Source organism: Octopus sinensis, linkage group LG1 (assembly GCF_006345805.1).
Source record: "Octopus sinensis linkage group LG1, ASM634580v1, whole genome shotgun sequence".
NCBI classification, from domain to species: Eukaryota; Metazoa; Mollusca; class Cephalopoda; order Octopoda; family Octopodidae; genus Octopus; species Octopus sinensis.
In genome coordinates this window covers 76,656,536-76,679,463 of record NC_042997.1, presented here as the reverse complement: position 1 = coordinate 76,679,463, position 22,928 = coordinate 76,656,536, and the positions used below count along the sequence as shown (strand labels likewise).

The following is a 22,928-nucleotide window of genomic DNA, read 5'->3' as shown; positions in this document are numbered from 1 at the left end:
TTGAAAAACATCAATACATGTGAGAGGGATAAAGAAATGAGGAGGGTTGTCTTTGGATATGCTAGAAACAACAGCCAAATTTCCCTTAAATCACTCACTTTTCCCTCTGAAAATATTAACAACCTTTTAAAAAATTTCCATGGTTTTGAAGTGCAAAAAAAAATTGGTCAAAATATGTCCAGGGTGGGATGATGAGGGAGGGGTGTAAAAAACAAACGAGTTTACAAAACTTTTTTTCATACAAAAATCCCTCCCTGCCATCATTTCAAAGGCTGTGGTTTAAAAAAAAAATGAGGAAAATCCCTGAAAAAATTTTCCCCACAAATTTCTTTATAATCATAATCTATGCTGTTTGAAAAGTATTTGGATAAATTTTCATTAAAAGGTACCCATCTTCTTGAAAATTATGAGGAAAAAAAGTCAGATTGTCTGTATTTTCCAAAACTCTCTCTACCCCTTCGGAAAAATTCTTTCTCCTAAATCCTTATATACTCTCAAGCCACAACATCTAAGCAGTATTTGTAGAAAATTTTGTTAAAAAGTATCCATTTTTCTGGATGGTATGAAGCAACAAAGTTGGGAGCATATACATCTGTAGTAATGCCCTTTTATTTATACGATTATTTCATTTCATATTTATTTCATTCATTGTTTGCAATGTTCGCTCTCTCTCTCTCTCTCTCTCTCTCTCTCTCTCTCTCTCTCCCTCTTTCTCTCTCTCAGACTGCAAAGCTTACAGAAGGGCTGCTGAATTGAAATCTCTATGTTGCATTGAAGGGAAGGCAAAACTTGACAAAATGCTTCTCCCTCTGTTGTTGGACTACCATGATGTTTGTTTAGAAAAGAGAGATTATGATAAAATAAAATAATGAAAACAATACTTACTAAGCAAGTAAGCCCTATTATACAAAAAAATAATTAGACGTAAAATATAAAAATGATAAGAATTGGGAATCAAATATGAAAATATTATCAAAGGGCTAGCAGAAAACTGCCTGCAGGCAGTCTTTCTGCTAGTTCACCACAATGGACTGGTACTTTGTCTATCATCTCTGAAAGGAGAAAAGCAAAGTTGACCTCAATATGAATTCAACTCAGAATACAGAGAGCCAAACCAAATGATCCAAGGAATTTTATCTGACACTGTAACAACTTTACTATTTTACCTTATGTGTGTGTTGTGAATAACATTTGTTGTCATATTTTTACATATTGTTTCATTGTGATAAGGTCTTTTGTAGATTTACTCTATTAATGCATTTTGCCATTTCTAAGTATGAGTTCATGACACATACTTGATACCTTTCCTCACAAATTGTAATTAAAAGAAATGTTATATTCAATCAGCAGAGAAGAGTAAGCATGAACAACAATTTAAATGTAAATAAAAACAGAAAACAAAAACAAAAAATAAGAGGTACAAAGTCAAATGAAATCACCTTTTTTTATAACCTGGTTTGCAAATACATTTGAAGGAATCTGGTGTATCAACACACTTCTCGGTTGTAGCATCACAAGTGTGGTGTGAATTCTTACATTCATCTTCAGGAGGGCATTTTACAAATACCCAAGAAATTTTTAAATCTTTATCAGGAAACTTATCTTGGATTCTTTCTATAAAATAAAAGGTATTTGAAATTAATTACTAGCACTGTAGGATCTCACTCATGCAATTTTTATTATATATTCTAAATACTTTCTTTAGTTATCTTCAAATTATTAAGCTTATGTTAATTTATGCTTGTTTCTTCCATGTTTTAATAATAGTTCCTGCTTAAATTTAATTGTTCTAATGAAAACCACTTATTCAATGAACATTATTATGGAGTCTCTTTACTGTCACCTAATCTCCATGTATAGTTCTAAAATAGCCTTAAGACAGGATGGTTATGGCTGAAATGTTTTTGATCATAGATATGCTCAACCAGGGTTAACATAGAGCTAAACAACAACATGCTTTGATAAATGAAATACTGATTTCTTTTAAATAAGCTTGAAACCAAAATTGTGCAGCAATGAATGTAAATAATTTATTGAATTACACCAATATTTTTGGCAGTTATTGGGTGTAGTGGTGAGAATCCATTTGTGCATTCAAAAGGAAAATATGTGAATTTGTCATATCAAAGGTAGTTTTATACAACTATTGAGGAAGGGTGTTTTAAAAGGGAATTGATCTATGTCAGTGCTTCACAAACCATTTTTTTAACTATCATTCATTTTCTTTTACTAAAACTTTTTCAATATCCCTTGCTAGGATTTAAACTCCTCTCTGTTTTTGATATTGACACATACTATCAGACCAGTTCTCTGAGCTAGTTTGATGCAGCACCACCCTACTTCAAGAAATACTGCAAATGGCATATATTGTTTTATTTACTTATTCACATTTGTTATTGTTGTGATTAACAAACATTTTGTTATATTATAATTTCATTTAAAAATCAATATTTAAACAGGAATCAAATACTAAAAAGACTGTATAGAAACAGCTATTACCCCTCTTTATTCTCAGTACCTAGATAAACTTTTCCACAGTACTGCTCAGTTTGCGAAGTACTGATCTATACAATATTTCTTCAGTTGGAAATTTGTACCTTATTAAAAATTGTTATAATTATACCTAATTCCCAAATTCTGTAGATTTGGCATAGTTGGAGAGGTTGAGTGCAATAACTCTTTTAGGGTCTGGGTATTTTAGGTGAGTGTCTATGTTTGTATCAGCTTTTATTTTATTTCTTTTCTTTGTTATACCCTTACCTTTCTGTTATATTCCTTGATATTGACCTACATTTCTGTATGTTGTGGCTGAGGTTGTCCTTAAATCTGATGAGGTTGACTGTTTCAGTTGTGTAATAAGGTTTATTTTTTATATGCAAACTTATACATCACATTTCTTAGAAGCTTCTACAATTTTCTTACTAAATTTATTTACTATAACACTGTATAAGTGTAAAGCATAGACCCTACGGGTGGATAAATACTAAGCAACTGAGGGTATTAGAGATAATGTGCTACAGGTGAGTGCTACAAATCAGTTGGGTGGCTCATAAAATGAAGAATTTAGTTTGAGAGAAGATTGATAATTTCATAATAGTCAGACAGTGAAAACTGCAATATTTTGGCCATGTTATCAGGGTTTAGAACCTCAAAAGTTGCACCCTCAAGAGCTGCATGGACAGAAAAAGCTTGCAAGCAAAAAATATGAAAATGGAAATATGACATCAAGGAGTAGACAAGGAGGACCTTACTGGAATGTAAAGCTGCAGCACAAGAGTGCAGTGTTTTACAAAAAAATCATGATTGATTCTGAAACTTCTAATCTTCAGCTATAAGGACAGAAATATTAACTGTCATTCTATACTGGTGAATGTGGTGGTGTTGAATTTCTGTTGTGGAAGGATTCCGACCACCCACTAAGTGACTAAAAGTGGACTGACACTTTGCTATAAAACAGAGAACTGTCAATAACAGCGTGTCATGTGAAAACTTTCTTTGCCCCTGCTTCATTAAATTATTTATCATTAAATTATTTATTCATTAAATTATTTACCAGGATATAAAAATGGTGACAAGTTGTTTGAAGTTTGAGTTGGACATTGTGATTTTTTTTTTTTTTTTGGTGAGAAACCAAAGAAAAATCATATAATATGGAGGACTTATTGACCCCTGTGGTGCAGTTGCAACAACAACAAAACCAACAGTTGCAGGAATTAATATTAAAGACAGCGTAGCAAGTTCAATTGAAGAATTCAGCTATAAACCAGAAGGGATTACATTCTCTACATATTTTCGAAGATATGAAGAAATCTTTAGAACAATGTAAAAATTGGATGGATGAGAAAAAAATATGACCACATTTTAAGAAAGTTATTCCCTGCTGAACATGAAAAATATAGTAATTATATTCTGCCGAAGAAACCACTGAGATTTGTTTTGATGAAGCAATTAATTTTTTTACTGAAAATTTTCAGTGAAGTAAGTTCCCTGTCCAATACTTGCTGGCAATGTTTAAATTTGGTCAAAAAAGATGATCAAGATTTTGTCACCAATGCTGGGGATGTTGACAGAGAATGTGAAAAATTCAAATGAAATGAATTAACCCCAAACATGTTCAAATGTCTAATTTTTGTTCAAAGATGCAGATATACATTCCCAGATATTAACAAAATTAGAACAGGACTAAAAATTAACTCTACAGGCAATAGCATAAAAATACCAGAGGATTATAAATTTAAGACATGACACAGATAAAATTGAAGAAAAAGATTGCTCTCATATTCATATTTGTCATCTGGTAATGGATAAGAAAAAAGAGAAAAAAATGACATGACCGAATCCATGTTATGGGTGCAGTGGTCTACATTTTAAAAGTAATTGTATGTTTAAAAATATAAAATGGTAAGTCATAGAAAATCATACTGTAAAACAAAACCTAAAAAGCAGTTCAATAAAAAAAAAATTTGTGTATGTAAAAATGAATAACACAAATGTAAGTTACAATTGGATACAGGCAGTGATATCTCGATAAAAAATCAGGAGACCTAGATTAAAAGAAACTTTGAAAATTGCATGTGGTGTTTCAGGAAAAAAATTACATTTTAAGGGCAAATTGATAAGTGATGTTACTTTTTGTGATAAAACCTTAAAAGCCAAAGCTTTTGTGATGAATAATATGACAAATTTATTCGGAACTGACTTGATAGAATTATTTAACTAATGGGACTTCCCCATAAACCTTTCTGGTAAAAATGTGAATGGTTTTTCTGCCAGTACAAATAAGTTGTCAGACAAATTAGAAAAAAATTAAAAAAGATTTTTCCTGAAGTTCTGTCTGATGAATTAGGTCTATGCACCAAAACAAAGGTGACATTTCAAATAAAAGAAAATGCCATACCAGCATTTAAACCATTCGCAGCATTAGAACAGATAAATTTGGAGCTAGAGAGACTAGAAAAAAATTGGAGCTATCCAAAAAGTGGAATATCATCAATGGGCATCACTAACTGTGTAGGTTAAGAAAAAGAATAATAAAATCAGAGACATTTTTTAAATTGGATCTCTCTGATACATACATACAAATTGTAGTAGACGGTGAATGCTCTAAATACCTAACAATTAACACACACGAAGGACTGCATAAATACAAGTTACCATTTAGCTTAAAAATCACACCAGCAATTTTTCAACAGATTATGAATGTTATGTTAGCGGACTGTGAATTCGCAATTCCATATCTGGATGATATACTCATGAAAAGTGAATTCCAGGACCAACATGTAGAGCACATAAAATATGTGTTTGAAAAAATTAGGTATTACAGCTTTACTTTGAGTGAAAAAAAGTGAATTTTTCTTACCAAAAATAATATATTTAGGACAAATCATTGACAGAAATGTGCATCAACCAGATCCGTCAAGGGCAGATGCAATTAAAAATATGCCCCCTCTGACAAATATAGTGACCTTATAAGCTTTTTTTGAAACTGGTGAATTATTGCCAAAATTATATTCCAGATATGCATAAGGTATGAGTCCTACTAAATAATCTATTTAAAAAAGATGTAAAGTGGAACTGATCGGAAAATTGTCAGAAGTTGTTTGACGAAATTAAAAAATATTAACATCTGATTTGTTGTTAGCACACTTTGATCCTGCAACAGTGATTCTAGTAGCTTCAGTAGGAGAAGTAATGATACATAAATATAAAGATGGTAACATGAAAACAGTGGTTCATGCTTTACATTCTCTGATATCAGCAGAAAAAAATTACAGCCAAATTGAAAAAGAGGCTCTAGTGATTTTTTTGCTGTAAAATAATTTCAGAGAATTTTCAACTACAGACTGATCATTGTCAGTTATTATCTATATATGGGTCAAAGAAAGGAATCCCTACTGCTAATAGGTTGCAATACTGGGGTACTATATTATTTAAGTATGATTTTAAGTTGGAGTATATACCATCCAAGAAGTTAGGACGCACTGATTGTTTATCAAAACTGATTTTAAAAACTACTAAACCGTTTGAAGATACCATGATTGCTGTGTTGCAAGTGGAAAATCAAATTCAAAATGTTTTGTGTAACATCATGTGTGATCTGCCAATCACTTTACAAAACATAAAATTAAAATCAGAAAACGATAAATTCATTACAAAAATAAAAGAAATACTGAGGACTAAAAGAGATAAAAATATGTGCAACACAAATGCAAACCCATTTTCAATGTGTGACAATTTGTTGATATCTGCAAAAAGATTCATAGTGCCAGTCACATTACAGAAACAATTACTAAAGGAATTTCGCATTGGTCACCCAGGGATTTCAAGAATGAAATCGTTAATGAGAAGTTATGTATATTGGCCAACAATGGACCGTGACATTGAAGAACTAGCAAAAGCATGCAGAGGGTGTACCCTTAGCTGCGAAAGCACCTGCCACTAAATGGCAACCATGGTCAAAAACAGATATTCCATGGTCCAGACTGCATGTTGATTATGCAGGTCCACTTAAGGGTTCGTATTACCTTGTTGTGGTAGACAGTTTTTCAAAGTGACCTGAGATACATAAGTGTAAAAAGCCGACATCTGTGGTTATAGTAAGTTTTTTTTTTACACAAACTGTTTGCCAGGTATGGTATTTCTGATACCATTGTGTCTGATAATGGAACTGAGTTCAGAAAATTTTGTAAAATGTTCAGTAGCAAACATGTGACCACTCTGCCATATCATCCTATGTCAAATGGAGAAGTGGTGCATTTTTTTTTACACTTTTTAAGAAAGTATTGAAAAAGGCAAACAATGAAGTAATGGACAACCTTGCACTTCAACAATTTCTAAGAGTGTACCAAATAACACCTAATCCAAATACCCTGTCTGGAATGTCACCCTTAGAATTGATGTTTTCTAGAAAGATCAGATCCATTTTTGATAAGTTGAGACTGAGTGAAAACAGAAAAAAGACAAACAACAAAAATACTTCAAAATTCTTCAAGTTAGGTAAGAAAAGTTAGGTAATGAAAACTGGGAGAACAGTGAAATTATTAAACAAAGTGGAAGAATGATATTCCTAGTAAAAGGAAAAAATGTCAAACATAAATGACATATTAACCAACTTAAAAAATGATTCCTGGAAAAAACAGTCACAAGAAACGAAATCCCTATGGAAATATTGTACATGTTTGAGGTACCAACACCCAAACAATTTGAAGCTACATGTTCTAACACCAGAAAACAAAAAAGAACAGAAATACTGGAATTGAACCCTAAGAAATATTAAAGTTCTGAGCAGAGTTTAATTCTCAAGAGGGAAGAAGTTAGGGGAGACTAATTCTAAAAAGGGGAGATGTTGTGGAAGGATTCCGACCACCCCCCAAGTGACTAAAAGTGGACTGACACATTGCTATAAATAAAGAATAGTCAGCAATTGAGGTAAGCAGTTCACTGTGAGCAGTTGGAAGAGAGCGTTTAACTTTGCGTAACACCAATCATAGTGCATCATGTGAATACTTTCTTTCCCCGCTGCTTCATTAAATTAATTATCCAACACCAAGATATAAAAATTTCGAAAACCTCATTTTTGCATTTTTATTGGAATAGACACCTGGAAAGGGGATGTAATAAATTTACTGGAATGTGTAGATTGTTTAAGGCATAGGTAGTTACTTGTGTGCCAACATGTCTGTTTATCTGTATAGGTTTTGTACTAGATGTATTGTGCAAGCAGAAGTCTCTTTCAATGAAGGTGTCTAAGAGTATTTTATTATCACAGCTGGGACATGTAGCCTGGCTACATGGTTGATGTGGTATTTATATATTTATTATGCTAATGTATTTCATGTTGTTGGGTTAAAATTCAATGTTATCTTCAATGTTTGCATTTCAAGTCTGATATTATGCCCTGCTAGAATTTGTATATCATCTGTGGCATCTATGTACTGTCTCTATGATTTTTATTTATAAGGCCAGCTTATCCTGCTTTCTGAAAGAGTAGAGATTTGAAGAGTCATACTTATAGCTAGGTTCATAACACTGTTTCTTGTATTGTGAATATTTTACATGTTGAAAGAGCTTTCAGTCCTTTAAAGGTTACATTGTTAGTGTATACTGGAGGATTTTTTATGCATTTGAACCCAAAGGCTGTGGCCATGCTGGAGCACTGCCTGATGTTAAAATTTTTAAAGTTAAGGCTATATATGTTCATTGCCTACTTTGGATGTTGTATTTTGCATGTAATGCACTTCAACTTAAGTTTGTTAGCTCCTCTTGTTACTAACAATGTAATATAAGGAGTAACATCATTATTGGAGTGGGACTCTAATATAAAGGAATGGTGAAAACTGATATTTTGGTATCCTTTGTTGTAATTCCAGGCATGTTTAGATTAGCTTTTGTTCCTAACGGTTGTCTGTATAGAACTATGACTCCAACTGTTTTTCAGCATTCTCACTGTTTGTTTTGCGCAAAATCATTGCTTTAAAATTTGTTTTATGTTTCAAGATGATCTGTGTGTTAATAAGTATTGACATTTTATTATACAACTAGCATCTCAGATATGGCTAGTCAATTTTTTTTTCTGGCTTAATATTACCAAGTGTGGTTTTGTATTTTTAAAAGAGTAGAATGTAAGTTGCAAAAAATTTGGTTAGTCACTGCTGATTAGGCCTAGTCAACCTTGATCAAATAAAATTACAACCAAAGGCATTCTAGCCAAGATGATTTTGTAGAGTATAGTTCCTAATTGGCTAATAAAAATAATTAAACTACATATCAGGGACATCTGTACATGTTCATTCATTCATTTATTCATTCTTTTAACTGCTTGTGGTTTGACAAATATATTATTGAGAGATTGTTTTTACAGCCCAATGCCCTTCCTGTGACTAACCCTTACTTGTTCTCAAATAAGGGATATCTTACTTCCTGTGTCTTCAAAGGCGTGAAGTGAATGAATGATTTAAGAGAAGTGACAACATTTTCATAGCTCACAGCCTTCAAAGAACACTAACTTAGAGAAAGTTACTTTTGGCCGGTTCATAGGGTTACCCAGGGTTTCGCATCCATAAAATGCTTAGCTTTACACATGTCTCACTGGATCCTATAACCTCTCTTCAAAAAGGTGGGAGAAAAGGCTAGTATATGGCATCCCCCACCCTACTATATAGATAAGATATATTACAACCCTTCAAGTAAAAATTTGAATCCTAATTATTGGCCTAAAAATAGACCTAGGAAATTTATATGGTTCCCCTTCTTAAATGTTAGAAGTACTGTAGACAAGAAATTCCTGTCTTTTAGATAAGCATTTCCCAGTAAACCATAAATACAGGAAGATTTGTAAAAGATACTTGGTTAAAATATCATACAGCTGCTGCCACAATGTAAAGAACATTATGGCTCATAAGCATCACCAAGAGCCCACTCCCAGTTGTAACTGTTGAAACCCTAAAGCTTGCCCACATGACCAGGTGTGTATGATAAACTCATCTATGCGGAAGAAATCACAGCATGAGCTAGTACACTGCAGTCATGCTGGTGTACTGCCATCAAAAGTTTTAGCCAAACAAATCAACCCAGTACTCATTTTTTTTTAAAGTGTGGTACTTATTCTATTGGACCCTTTTGTTAAACTGCTACATTACAAGGATGTAAATACATCAACACAAGTTGTGAAGTAGTAGGTAGTTGGGACAAAAACAGACATGTACATATGCACACACATATATACATATATATATGACAGGCTTTTCTCAGCTTCTGTCCACCAAGTTCACTCACAAGTCTTTGATCATTCCAAGGCTATAGTAGAAGACACTTGCCCAAGGTGCCATGCAGAACCATGTGGTTGGGAAACAAACTTTTTACCACACTGCCACACCTACACCTACACACACACACACACACAAAATACAGCTTAGATGGTTGAGTCATCTTTCACATATGAGTGATATCAGAATTCTGAAACAACATCTCTTTGGTCAATTCCCAACAGGAAGGCCAGTTAGAAGGTCAATCTTGCACTTCAAAGACAAACTAAAAGACAATCTGAAGTGATGCATTGTGGGTTTGTGGCACAGAGCAAAACAGGCCTTGTCATCCACTCAAGAAAGTACATAGTAAATAATACACAAACACTTGAGAAAACTGAGTCCTCAACTTATTCCATTTTCCAAAAGGTTTGTAAGGTACCAGCAAGCCTTGAAGAGGCACATGCATGTCCATAGAACATGATTACCACTTTATTTTACTGAGACCTTATTTTTCATTCACAGCAAGAAAACCCATAACCATCATTATACACACATTATATTATATATCAAATGAACATGAGTGAGTAAAAGATTTACCTATTCAGAAGGTAACCCAAAACAGAAGCTAAGGGCATCTTGAAATGAGATAATTAATTTAAAACCACTATAAATATGAAATTGGATTTTAAAATGGCAAATTCACACTAATTGGCCATGACAATTCTATACATATTTCCCTATTTAAATACTTATATTTTCAAGGTAGGAACCTCACTAATATTTAGTTAGCAACCTTGAATTGGACTTGAAGAATTAATTCATAGATGTCTAACATTTAAATTTAGTAAGTAGCCAAAAGTGAGTTTTGCATTCAATAATTCCTTACAATGGACGATGTGTTACCAGCTAATATAAAAGTGAAGACAGCATACATCATTTGATTTCATATTAAAGTTTCAAAAACTAATGCTCAAATTTCATACATCCATATTACAAAACTAGTTAAATAAGACTGCAGAATTTTCATATGATATATGTTCAGTATACTTAGAATACTATTATCTTTTACTACTCATAAGACCCACATTATACTATTCACAATTGATAACAGTAAATTATAAAGATGATGAAGAAGAAATATATAGATTGAAGTGTTTTAGAATTTTATGAAAAAGCAAAAAAAAAAACAAGCAAACCTGAAAGATGAGTTGAACCGTAAGTGATGTTAGATTCTGAACAAAGACCATTGCTGGTACCAGACAGGCCTCCAGGCATGCAAATGCCACGTCCATCAAGCTGATCACCAAAAGAACACCATCCACAGCTAGGGGAAGATATGCATCGAGAACATTGTTGAATTTCCATGCATCGGATTGGACAATGATTATACTCTCGTAGTAAGGAACCACATTCACCAGCAGAACAATGAAGTGGGATATAAGCAGGAGGTATACACTGTAAAATAAAAGTCACAAGAATAAAATTAATGAAAAATAAGTTCAAATTAACTTTAAACAAAGTTTTATAAATTACAAGTTCAGTCTTTGTTTTGACTGAGTAGAAAATAGCTAAAAGTGGGCTTGTTTATTCAAATCTTTACAGTGTGGAAATTGGAAGTTTTGCAAAAAAAAATCAAATTTACATAATCATCTGCAATAAAAATATTGTTAATGTGGTTCTTAAATTAAGTACATAATAAAAAAACAAGATACATTCAAAGTGAATAATGAAAAGAAAGATGTTTGTAATACAGTGCACTTAGTAATAGACATGGACAAACATAACATGCAAATGTGTGTGTCATTCTTTTCATTATGAAATTTACTAGAAACAATATATAATGTATGCGCAAATGTTTCAATAATAAAAAAAACTCCAAGATTAATTACAATAGTTCAGCAACATATTAATTAATAATGAATGCCATGGTATATAAATAAATGTCTCCCTTAGATTACAGAGTTCGTAACTTGCTTTAAAATGAATGGAACAAGAGTGTTTCAAAATAGGTAGTTTACAGGGCTGAAAGAACCAAGCACCACCAGATGAATTCATGTTGTAAACAATGTTAAGAGTTAAACAGCCATATTTGACAAATAACAATATATCAACAAATATTTTCTTCAAGAAATTTATACCATTTTAAAGCTGCATTTCACTTACAATCAAGTTACAATCAAGCAACTGAAATATAAATAGCATTACGAATTATGAAAATTTAAGGAAACATAAAATAATCCTCGAAGCAAATAAAGCTATAAATAATAGTGTGCAAATATTGGGTTAAAAAAACTCGTGGAGAAATTTTCATTTTTACTTCATTTTTTTTTTTTCATCTTTGAAAGTTACATCTAGGATTAAAATGAGGAACAAGAAATACTCTCTCTTTTACTCTTTTACTTGTTTCAGTCATTTGACTGTGGCCATGCTGGAGCACCGTCTTTAGTCGAGCAAATCGACCCCAGGACTTATTCTTTGTAAGCCTAGTACTTATTCTATCGGTCTCTTTTGCCGAACCACTAAGTTACGGGGACATAAACACACCAGCATCAGTTGTCAAGTGATGTTGGGGGACAGACACGGACACACAAACATATACACACATACATACATATATATATACGGCAGGTTTCTTTCAGTTTCTGTCTACCAAATCCACTCACAAGGCTTTGGTCGGCCCGACACTTGCCCAAGGTGCCATGCAGTGGAACTGAACCCAGAACCATGTTCATAAGCAAGCTATTTATCACACAGCCATCCCTACACCTATGGAAAGACTTTTCGTTTTTTTTCAAATTTATTCAAACTTCTAAGTTCAAATAAACTGTTTAAAAAAATAGTCTTCTTTTAATCCTAATTACAGTATTTTATCTGCCTCTTCAAAACAATAAAAAAAGAAAAGAAACCAAGCAAAAGATATGTAGAGTGTTAGCTAACAGCAGCTAGTGCATCCAAAGTATTCTAACTTAAACCCATATAAGTTCTTTCACTTAAAACTGCTTGTTTTAAAATGTTCAGAACTTAAATAAAAATTTTCTATGATAATCGTATGCAAAACCGTTCTTTTAAGTTGTGTTAACAATTTCCCAAGACACTAATTATTTAATACAGTTAATTACATTATGAGGGTTCTCTAAATTCCTGTTTTTTTTCTTCAAAATTGATGAAATTAGAGGCAATATATATTAGAAAGCAATCATGCAAAAGTTAAATATTTCAAAATCTAAAAAGAAAAATTCCTCAATTTTTCTTAAACAAATACTGAAAATAAATGAGGAAAATGAAGCAATGATGGCTCCGAATAAATTTAGGGACCCATTATTATATGACTGTATAGAACCACTTCATTCAAAGTTTTCATAATTGATTATTGTGCTGTTTTTTATGACAGTCCTCTTCTTTGAACACCTAGTTTAAGTTAAACAGGTATTTATAAACAACAAAACAAAAATTGAAAAACATTAAAATACTGAAAATTGATAATTGTTCCTAAGAACAAAATGGAAATTTCACAAAGATGAAATTGAATCTACAATTCTGCCCAATAAACTATGCAATTTAGAAAAAATGTAAATTAACAAATGAAAACCAATAGAGCAGGTGAGAATGTCCATTCCTACACCTATGGAAAGATTTTTTGGGTTTTTTTCAAATTTATTCAAACTTTGAAGTTCAAATAAATTGTTTTAAAAAATAGTCTTCTTTTAATCCTAATTACAGTATTTTATCTGTAAAAGAATAAATAATATGAATTAAGTAGAAAAGAATTTGTGTTGGAAAGTAGACCAAGAGAGAAGAACAAAATTTATAATTAGTCTTTTGACATGTGAAATATTCAAATACAAAATCTGCTATGCATTTTATTGTAGGGCATTGTAGAAGCACAAAATGTTAAATGTGAATTACAGTGGTGCATGAACTATTACCACCTGCCAAGCTGTAATCCTACTAAAATGTGACACTCATATAAAGTATATTTAATGTTTTAGCAGAGGCCATCAGACAGCTGCTATTCTCCCTTTTCCTCAGTCATCATACCTTAACCCCAATTAAGGGTGTGAGTGTTAACTTGTATTTTTTAATTAGCAGAATTGATAACATTGAACAATGCCTTTCCCTCAAAATGAAGTAATTTCCATTCTAGAAATAATTCATCATCATCATATTAATGTAGTATGGGCAGCTGTCAAATATGTAAAAAAAAAATCAATAACAATAATGAATTAACTAGCAACATCTTTTAATTCTACAATTAGTTCAGTCATTTAAAATGTTATTCAGTCTATATGTTAATATTTAAAGAAATGAATAAATGTATTCAATAAGGAAAGTATTTGATACTAAAAGTATTAATCAATTTGACATGTAAAAATCAAATATTAAAATTTTTGAAGAGTTACTACTTGATTTACTACTTGATTTGGAAATTTCTTTTAAACAGCATTGGTGGTTGAAATTTTTCCAGCTCTTTACTTAATACAAGCATTTGTTGATCCTTGTGATTATAAGTTATGAAGCTGTGAACAAGCATGTAGAGTAACTAAGAGACAATGTTCAGAAGTCTTTGGCTTAAATCTCATCAAAAGTTTGAAAACATGTGTTGTAAGCTGTTATTAAATGAATATGGAATGTGAAATGGAATCATGTAAAATTGACACAATTTAGCAAGCATATAATCTGAATATCATTAAAAATTTTATGTTGGGAAAAAGAAGCTATCATACCTGTGGAAATTACACAGTAAATACAAAATTTTTTAGAGGGTTGTGAGTTTATACAGAGCCACAGAAATTAGTGTTCCTGTATAAATTGTATATTCTACATTACATTCATTTTAAAACACCTTTCAGTTATTCTGGATAAGGTTGCAATAAAGGGAACATGACATACCTTTCTCCCAGTAGTTCAGAGGTTAATTTGTAAATCTAAGAGCTTCACAATGATAACAAAATATTCATTTCACCAATGCTGTGACTTTGAGCCTTATGTTTACAGTTTTCTTTATGTTCTCTCTCATTTTCATTTTATATTCTATCTTCAGCACATTCTCTTGTCTGTTGTAAACACTCATTCTATATTCTTTGATTCATATTTTCTCTTCTACATGCTGATGCCCCCATGCTTGTTCTAGTGATTCTCTGCTTCTCTTTACATCATTGCCTATACTGTCTCATTCTTTACATCATTGCTTATACTATCTCATTCTTTCTCTTACATCATCTATCATCCACATTTTATAAACAAATATCAATTTTTAAGTGAGCAGATGATGAATAATTGCACTTAAGCACATGCATTAAGTGATAGGCATTAATTGTGGTTTAATTTTTTTTTTAAACTACACTTTACACTATTCACTTACTACCAACACCACTATGATTACACTTTTCGGTAAGAAAGCTCAGTCTAAGTTGTTTGCCAACCAAGATTATTTCATTTCATTTCAGTTCAATTGTTTGTTTATATCTAATTTTCGTGTTGTCAGTACAAAGTTTGAATAACAATTTTTTTTAAATAAGAACATCCATGGCTATTTTCTTAAGTTGTTTCACTTTCATTGAAAATTCTATCTTTCTATCTATGATAAATTTAATATTATTATTCTTTCCTCCAATCACCCACCCATCAATGAAATAGTCAATGTGGATAGACAGACAAATGAATTGACAGACGATATAAAAATGTTATTATTAAAATGTTACAATAATATCCAATGTTTAAAATTTACTTCAACTAAACACTTATCTCTCTCTCTTTCTCTTTACCTCTAACTTCAACAAACATTTTAACCATTTCATCCGCCTCTTCACATCATTATCATTTTCTTTTCTCTTTCTCTTCACCCCTCACTCCACTAACTACATAACTTCATGGATCAGCTAGCAAAAACATCACTTTTCTTTCTCTCTGCCTTTCTTTAACATAACCCAACTGCTAAACATTGTATTTCTAACTCTGTTTCTCTACATCATTCCCTTCAACTAAGTTTTTAACCACATAATAAACATTACATTCCCCCTAGATTTCTCTCTCCCTCACTTTTTCTCTCTCATTCTTTGCTTTTCTCTTCAACTAGTCACATGACAGCATAATGCATTTTGACCTTAATGTATTAATATATAGCTTAATAAGGAAACACAAATAGTATGGTTGTGCATAAAATATTGCTGGCAAATACAATAGTACACTTTACCTTTCATGTAATGCTGAGGAAAGTAACTCAAATAAAGAAAAATACAGAGGGAGGAGAAGTGAGAGACAGAGACAGCAATAGAAAGAGAAATACATGCAAGAGAAAGAAGGTGAAAGGGAAGAGAGCGGCGATCTAAACATGAAGTCAGAGGGGAAGAAGGAAAAATATCAAGAGAGAAAAAAATTTGTAATGTCACTGCATGTTTGGTTGTCTAAATTTCTTAGTCTATCTATCTGTATTTTTGAAGTGTTTTTGAATTATATCTTAGTCATCATCATCATTAAATATCTGTTGTCCATACTGTCATGGGATGGGTGGTTTGATGAGGGCTGGTAAGCTGAGGGGCTGCTCTAGACTCCAGTCTGATTTGGAATGGCTTCTACAGCTGGATGCCCTTTCTAATGCTAACCACTCCAAGAGTGTAATGGGTGCTTTTGCATGCCACTGGCATGACACCAGTATCTGCCAAGACTATTATTTCACTTGGCTTGATGGGTCTTCTTCTCAAGTACAGCATATTGGCAAAGGTCTTGGCCATTTATCATTGCCTCCATGAGACCCAAAACTCTAAAGGTGTTTTTTATGAAAAATACTAACATCTGTACTTATATATATATATAATGTTATGTCAACGTGTGTGTGTGTGTATTAAATCTTTACTCATACAGTTATATAGTAGCAGAATAGACAGGCTATGTTTGTTTGATTAAGAGTTTAATATAAAATGAAAAATAATAGATGACAAATCTCAATGTAGAAGTAACACATATGTATCAAGGAATAAAGTTTTTAGAGATGTTTTCTCCTAAGATTGCATGTTCAATACAATGTACATGAACTTTTATGCTATCTAAAGAATGAAATGTTTCAAATACAACCCCCACCCCAAAGTTATATATTGTATATTTTCTGTAAACTTTCAATTACTTCACAGATTTCAGATAATCATGAAATTTCCACAAGTACTGTTAGTATATTAAATATGTTAGTAGCCAGATAAAAGGCGAAAAAGAAAAGAAAAGAAAGCATGTTGAAGAGACATCCAGTACTAATAGATTATTTAAAATAAACAAAAATAAAGGCAAAAACATATACACTCAAAACTGATATACTTTCAACTTACCTCATGTAATTTTTCACTCCATACACAATGCTGAGATCCACCTTCTGCTCCATGAGATGACACACACTTTTCACAGGTTTTGTTCTGATAACATTCAGAAGGGCACTCACTTGAATGTTGTTTAAATGATCTACTTCCCATTGTGATACCTTTGGGGCTTTTTTGCTGGACACCGGCAATAACACAACTCCAGGAGTATCTGGGATTTCCACTAACCATTCGTGTAATCTCACCTAAAGGAATGAATTATGTAAGAAAATATCTAAATGGGTTTACCGTATGTTGATGAAGAGATTCTAATGATAATATATAAGCTATATATAACATACAACAAACAAAAATTAGAATTTAAAAAATATATTTCCTAGTAAATATTTTGTGCACGGCTCATTTGTTTGGATAAGTTTTTTTAATCTAAATATTAAGGTGGCTGCATGGTAAATGAAGATAAGAAATTAAAAACGAAATCAACAGGCTTATTTATTACTATTACTCTGAATAATAATAAGTAAATAACAGTAAAAAAAAAACAATCAATCATTCAAAAACAATAGAGGAAAAATCTTAACAGGAGAGCTTGGATGTTAGAAAAATATGAGATGAAAACCTCTGCAGCAAACTTCTGCCCAATAACTGGAAAAGGAATATATGCAGAGAAATGGAGAATCATAATCTAAATATCACCTTACTCTTGGTAATGAGATCATGCAACAGAGTTTCATAAAAATGAACAGAACTACATAAATAGTAGAAGGCAAATAGACCAAACCTGACAAGAGGTTTTGCAAGCAACTTGCACATGCAAGTGCTACCAGTTGAAAGTTCTGCATACTGGAAGCCAGTAAGTGTATGAAGTCATCAGGAGACAATGCGCACTGTTTCAGGGACTACCTCTCAACAGCATCAATGTGTACCAGCCCACCCCTCACTGATATGAGGCCTCGCTTGCTAGATTAACTGGTTATCATATAAAGCTCAATATTCTTCTATCCATCGCTCATCTACTCTTTTTAACTAAATCCAGTGGCTAGCCTTTTCCACTGTAGTTTGGAAATCGGTCATGGAGGTATTGACTTTACGATGAGTTAGGCCTAACGATAACAACAGTCACCTCACACTGTGTCCAACAAATCCTCTATATCTGACTTTGATTGGAAAATGCTCTGCTTTCCAGCCTGTGTCTTCACATTCCTTGAGAAGGTTTACATAATGGTCAATCTTTCGAGCCCAAACGGCACCCATGTTATCTTCTAGATTCACAACTTTCTTTCTTTCAAACCACATTAAAATGTTCGGGTTTTCCCTAACTGGGATGGGAAAGAGTCCCAGCTACCCTGGTAAATCAACCACCTCCCAAAAGCCATGCCACTTTTCATCGCTCACAGGAAATTTTTTCTTCTTTAGATGAATCTGTTATCCTGAGTGCATGAAGGTAATGACTAGGAGATAGAAGGCAAGTAGACCAAACTTGAAAATAAAACAGCTTGAATAGTAAGAAGCTAGAGAAAAACAGAGAGTGTAGAACAGAAAAAGAGATATTCAATATTTCTACCAGTAACTTAATGGGACAACAGCCTATTTGAAAAATCAGTCTCCTTAATGTAGAGATAAAGACAATAGCATGTTATTCTCAGACATGATCAAGACTTAGTTACAATCAAAATAGATGAAATGTCAAATACATCTGAGGAACCAATATAGGAAACTATTGACAATGTCAGTTATGATTAAATAACTACAAAAATTAAAGAGGGAAAAGTCATCCAAAGAAAAGAAATATGCAAGAACTAAATACATAAAAATGACTCTGAGGATAGATTATAAAACCCTACAAATGTTAGGCCTCAAAGTCTCATGGAAACCATAGATCTCATGATTACAACTCTACAATATTCTCCCCTAACAAACCCTCTGATTACAGCTTTATTAATTTTATATCCACTACTCCTAACAATAAATGTTTCATCCATAATGTAGCTAAGAGTGAAAAGTGGGTGGCTAAAATCAACCTCTAAGGCACATTCTTCCATACTTAAGTGATTTATTCACAGTTGTGCTGTAGCAGTACAGGCAAGGAACTTTGTTTTAAATTCCTCCCACCACCATATTATTTGCAAGACTACTATTAGAAGAGTAATGAATGACTATCTTATAACACATCTTATTTAGAAAACTGGTCTCTTGCACAGTCATTCTACCCACTCTTCCTTAATCAAGATGATTCGGTTACAACTGGAAATAACTCTACATTTGAACTCACTTCATCTCCAACATAAATCTGACAAAACTTCTGAACCTTCCTTTTAGATACTCTCTCCATCATGTACACAGTTGTCATGTGTGGAAACTTCTCCAAGTTAGTAAGATGATTAGTTCAGGAGGTATCCTTTTTTTTTTTCATGTTTCAGATGTTGATACTTCTAACAATAAGCCCTAGAACTAGGTGTTATCCTTGCCAGCTCTTCAACCTCTCTATCTCTCTCTTTTCCATTACAGTGTATTACATTCCCCAAAAAAGGTTAAATTTTTCTGTCTCTGCAAACAACCACTGAAACATCTGAAACATGAAAATAATTGTCAACAAACCTCCATTAATTCCAACACCTATCACCACATCAGTGACTAACAGTATGATTTCTGTACAGCTAGATCTTAAATTTGTTGTAGATCACTCACTAGTGTTCCTTCATTCTTGAAAACTTTAGGAAAGTAATGTTACACCACATATAATCAGTAAAGCCTTTAACCATTTGTAACATGAGAAACTTCTAGCTAAGTTCACCCTCAGAGAACACATAGGTAAGGAGATGCTAGATTTAAGCCTTGCTACAAGTTGGAAAAGATGAAAATCACTAACAGGATTCAACCACATGCCCATAGACATACTGGGTTTTTTTTTTTCTCACAAATTCTACTGTCGCTATAGTGGCCTATATAATGATAAAAATAGGAGGTGGGTATGCAGAAGTAAGGCAAACATGTACTTCTCAATTTCCAGGGGGTTTTTTTGTATTCAATGTCAACTAATGCAAATAATTATTAGCTATCTCAACACATAATACAGATTAATTTATAGTATATATTCAGTATACGAGTAGCTCAGTATTTTGATTGTACAGTTGGAAGTTAAAAGATTGACTACTAGGTGACTTTTCAAAGGAAGAAGTAAGGGAATCTGAAGTCAAGTGTGGAAGTGCATATAAGTTCCAACTCACACACTATCATGCAATGAGAGGAGTAAGGAGTGAAGTCAATATTTGAATTTTATTATTCACTGTTTCATAAAAGTATATTACTTTACAATTAATCTTTTGACATGTGAAATATTCAAATACAAAATCTGCTATGCATTTTATTGTAGGGCATTGTAAAAGCACAAAATGTTAAATGTGAATTAGTGGTACATGAACTATTACCACCTGCCAAGCTGTAATCCTACTAAAATGTGACACTCATATAAAGTATATTTAATGTTTTAGCAGAGGCCATCAGACAGCTGCTATTCTCCCTTTTCCTCAGTCATCATACCTTAACCCCAATTAAGGGTGTGAGCATTAACTTGTATTTTTTAATTAGCAGAATTGATAACATTGAACAATGCCTTTCCCTCAAAATGAAGTAATTTCCATTCTAGAAATAATTCATCATCATCATATTAATGTAGTATGGGCAGCTGTCAAATATGTAAAAAAAAAAATCAATAACAATAATGAATTAACTAGCAACATCTTTTAATTCTACAATTAGTTCAGTCATTTAAAATGTTATTCAGTCTATATGTTAATATTTAAAGAAATGAATAAATGTATTCAATAAGGAAAGTATTTGATACTAAAAGTATTAATCAATTTGACATGTAAAAATCAAATATCATTAAAATTTTTGAAAAGTTACTCATATTTTACTACTTGATTTGGAAATTTTTTTAAACAGCATTGGTAGTTGAAATTTTGCCAGCTCTTTACTTAATACAAGCATTTGTTGATCCTTGTGATTATAAGTTATGAAGTTGTGAACAAGCATGTAGAGTAACTAAGAGACAATGTTCAGAAGCCTTTGGCTTAAATCTCATCAAAAGTAAGGAAGTTAAGAACATTAAATGCATATAATGATGTGAGACCCAAGGACAATTTTAACATCTTGGGTATATTAACACTTTTTAAGATAAATATGTATATTTAATGCTAAATTCAGGAATGAAAAACATAATCAAAAATTCTGTGATCCTTGAGCAGATATCTTGGATATAGCCTTATTGAATACCTACTGCCCAAATCCTATTCCATTACTGGACCTGTGCTCCTCTGAACTAGATGCTCTATTCAAGCCTACTTGTCCCATCCATCTTTGTTCTTCCCACCCCACTTACTGTGTCTAACCTACAAGATTTCACTTTTAATACATCATCCAATCCCTCCTCCCCAGAACCATAATCCTTCAAATTCCTTTTCAACATCTATGCTACATACACTGACTAACTGATATTTAAATAGGTCAACTATATTGATCTAATCAGCTTCTCTGAACTATTACTACAACAAAATTTGTGTGCTTATTTTTTTCCCTTGCATTCGTTAGAAAATAATACACAACAGACACAAAATAGTTTTGAAGACACTTAATATTCTTCTCAATCAAACTGTTAAAAATACAGAATAAATATTCCAATTTTACTGTAAACTAGAAATAGGACCTGGCCTTGCTCAAGTTTATTAATATCCAAAACAAAATACAATCCTGTGAATTTATTTCGAATAACTTATACAAAAATATGCTGACATTCTTTGGTTAGTCAGAGAATGTTAATTCAATCTGAATTATTTGAAACCAAGATATCCAGAAGTGCACACAAAAAAAGATAACAAATATAAAAACTAAAACACAATTTTACTCTTACATTTTAAAAAAGTTTCTGGGAAAATATGCTTTTTTTAAAAAATTGTTTTCAACTATAATATTTATGACACAAACATTGCTATCAGGTCATCTCATAAGTTCTGTCCGAATTTTGAATAAAGAAAATAAGTGATCAAATGTTATATTTAATTGAAATTTAATCATCAATGTACTTTCCCTGATTATCTATGTCTTCCTTCCATCAATGACAAGCTTTTTAATCCCATCAATGTAAAACGCTTTTGGTTTCAAAGCGAAGAACTCTGAAATGCCACTTTCAACTTCCTCCTGGCTTGCAAAAGTTATGTTTCCCAAATGATTCTGTAAACTACAAAACAAATGGTAGTCTGAAGGAGCAAGGTCGGGAGAATAAGGTGCATGAGGAATTTTTTCCCAATCAAGCTCTTCGATCTTCTGTGATGTGATCTTTGCAGTGTGGGATCGTGCATTGTCCTGATGAAACATCACTCCTTTTCGATTCACTAAAGTGGGTCTTTTTTTCTTCAAAGCTTGGTTCAAACACTCTAATTGCTGACAGTAGACTTGAGCATTGATTGTTGCATTAGATGGTAACAATTCAAAGTGAATTACTCCTTTGCAATCCCACCAGATAGAGAGAAGAACCTTTTTTTTTTTCATGAAGTTCCCTTCTCGGTTGTGGTTGAGCTTTTTCCCTTTTACCAAGCCACTGTTTACGACATTTAACATTTCGATAGGAGATCCATTTTTAGTCACAAGTCTATCCAAAAAGGGTGAAATGAATTCACATGAATGGAGAGAAGAGCAGATGTCAACTCAGGATTTGCGGTTGGTTTTGGACAATTCATGAGGCACCCATTTTCCAAGTTTAGGAACCTTTCCAAGTTGTTGAAGATGATGATGAACAATTGTATGGTTTGAACTAAGCTTTTTGCCAATTCTTCAACTGATAATGCAAGATTTTTTTCAAATAATGCCTCAAGGAGCTTAT

At 32.4% G+C, this 22,928-nt stretch overlaps 1 protein-coding gene across 1 annotated transcript in view; it reads right to left on the bottom strand.

The window, feature by feature from the left end:
* LOC115213990 (multiple epidermal growth factor-like domains protein 8) overlaps positions 1 to 22,928 on the bottom strand; it is a 189,787-nt gene that overhangs the window by 48,713 nt on the left and 118,146 nt on the right. Inside the window, exons 12-14 of the mRNA XM_036502001.1 lie at positions 17,063 to 17,295; positions 10,943 to 11,201; positions 1,440 to 1,614 (exon numbers count right to left, since the gene is read on the bottom strand). Coding sequence (XP_036357894.1) covers positions 1,440 to 1,614; positions 10,943 to 11,201; positions 17,063 to 17,295 — 667 coding nt within the window. The remainder of the gene's footprint in view (positions 1 to 1,439; positions 1,615 to 10,942; positions 11,202 to 17,062; positions 17,296 to 22,928) is intronic.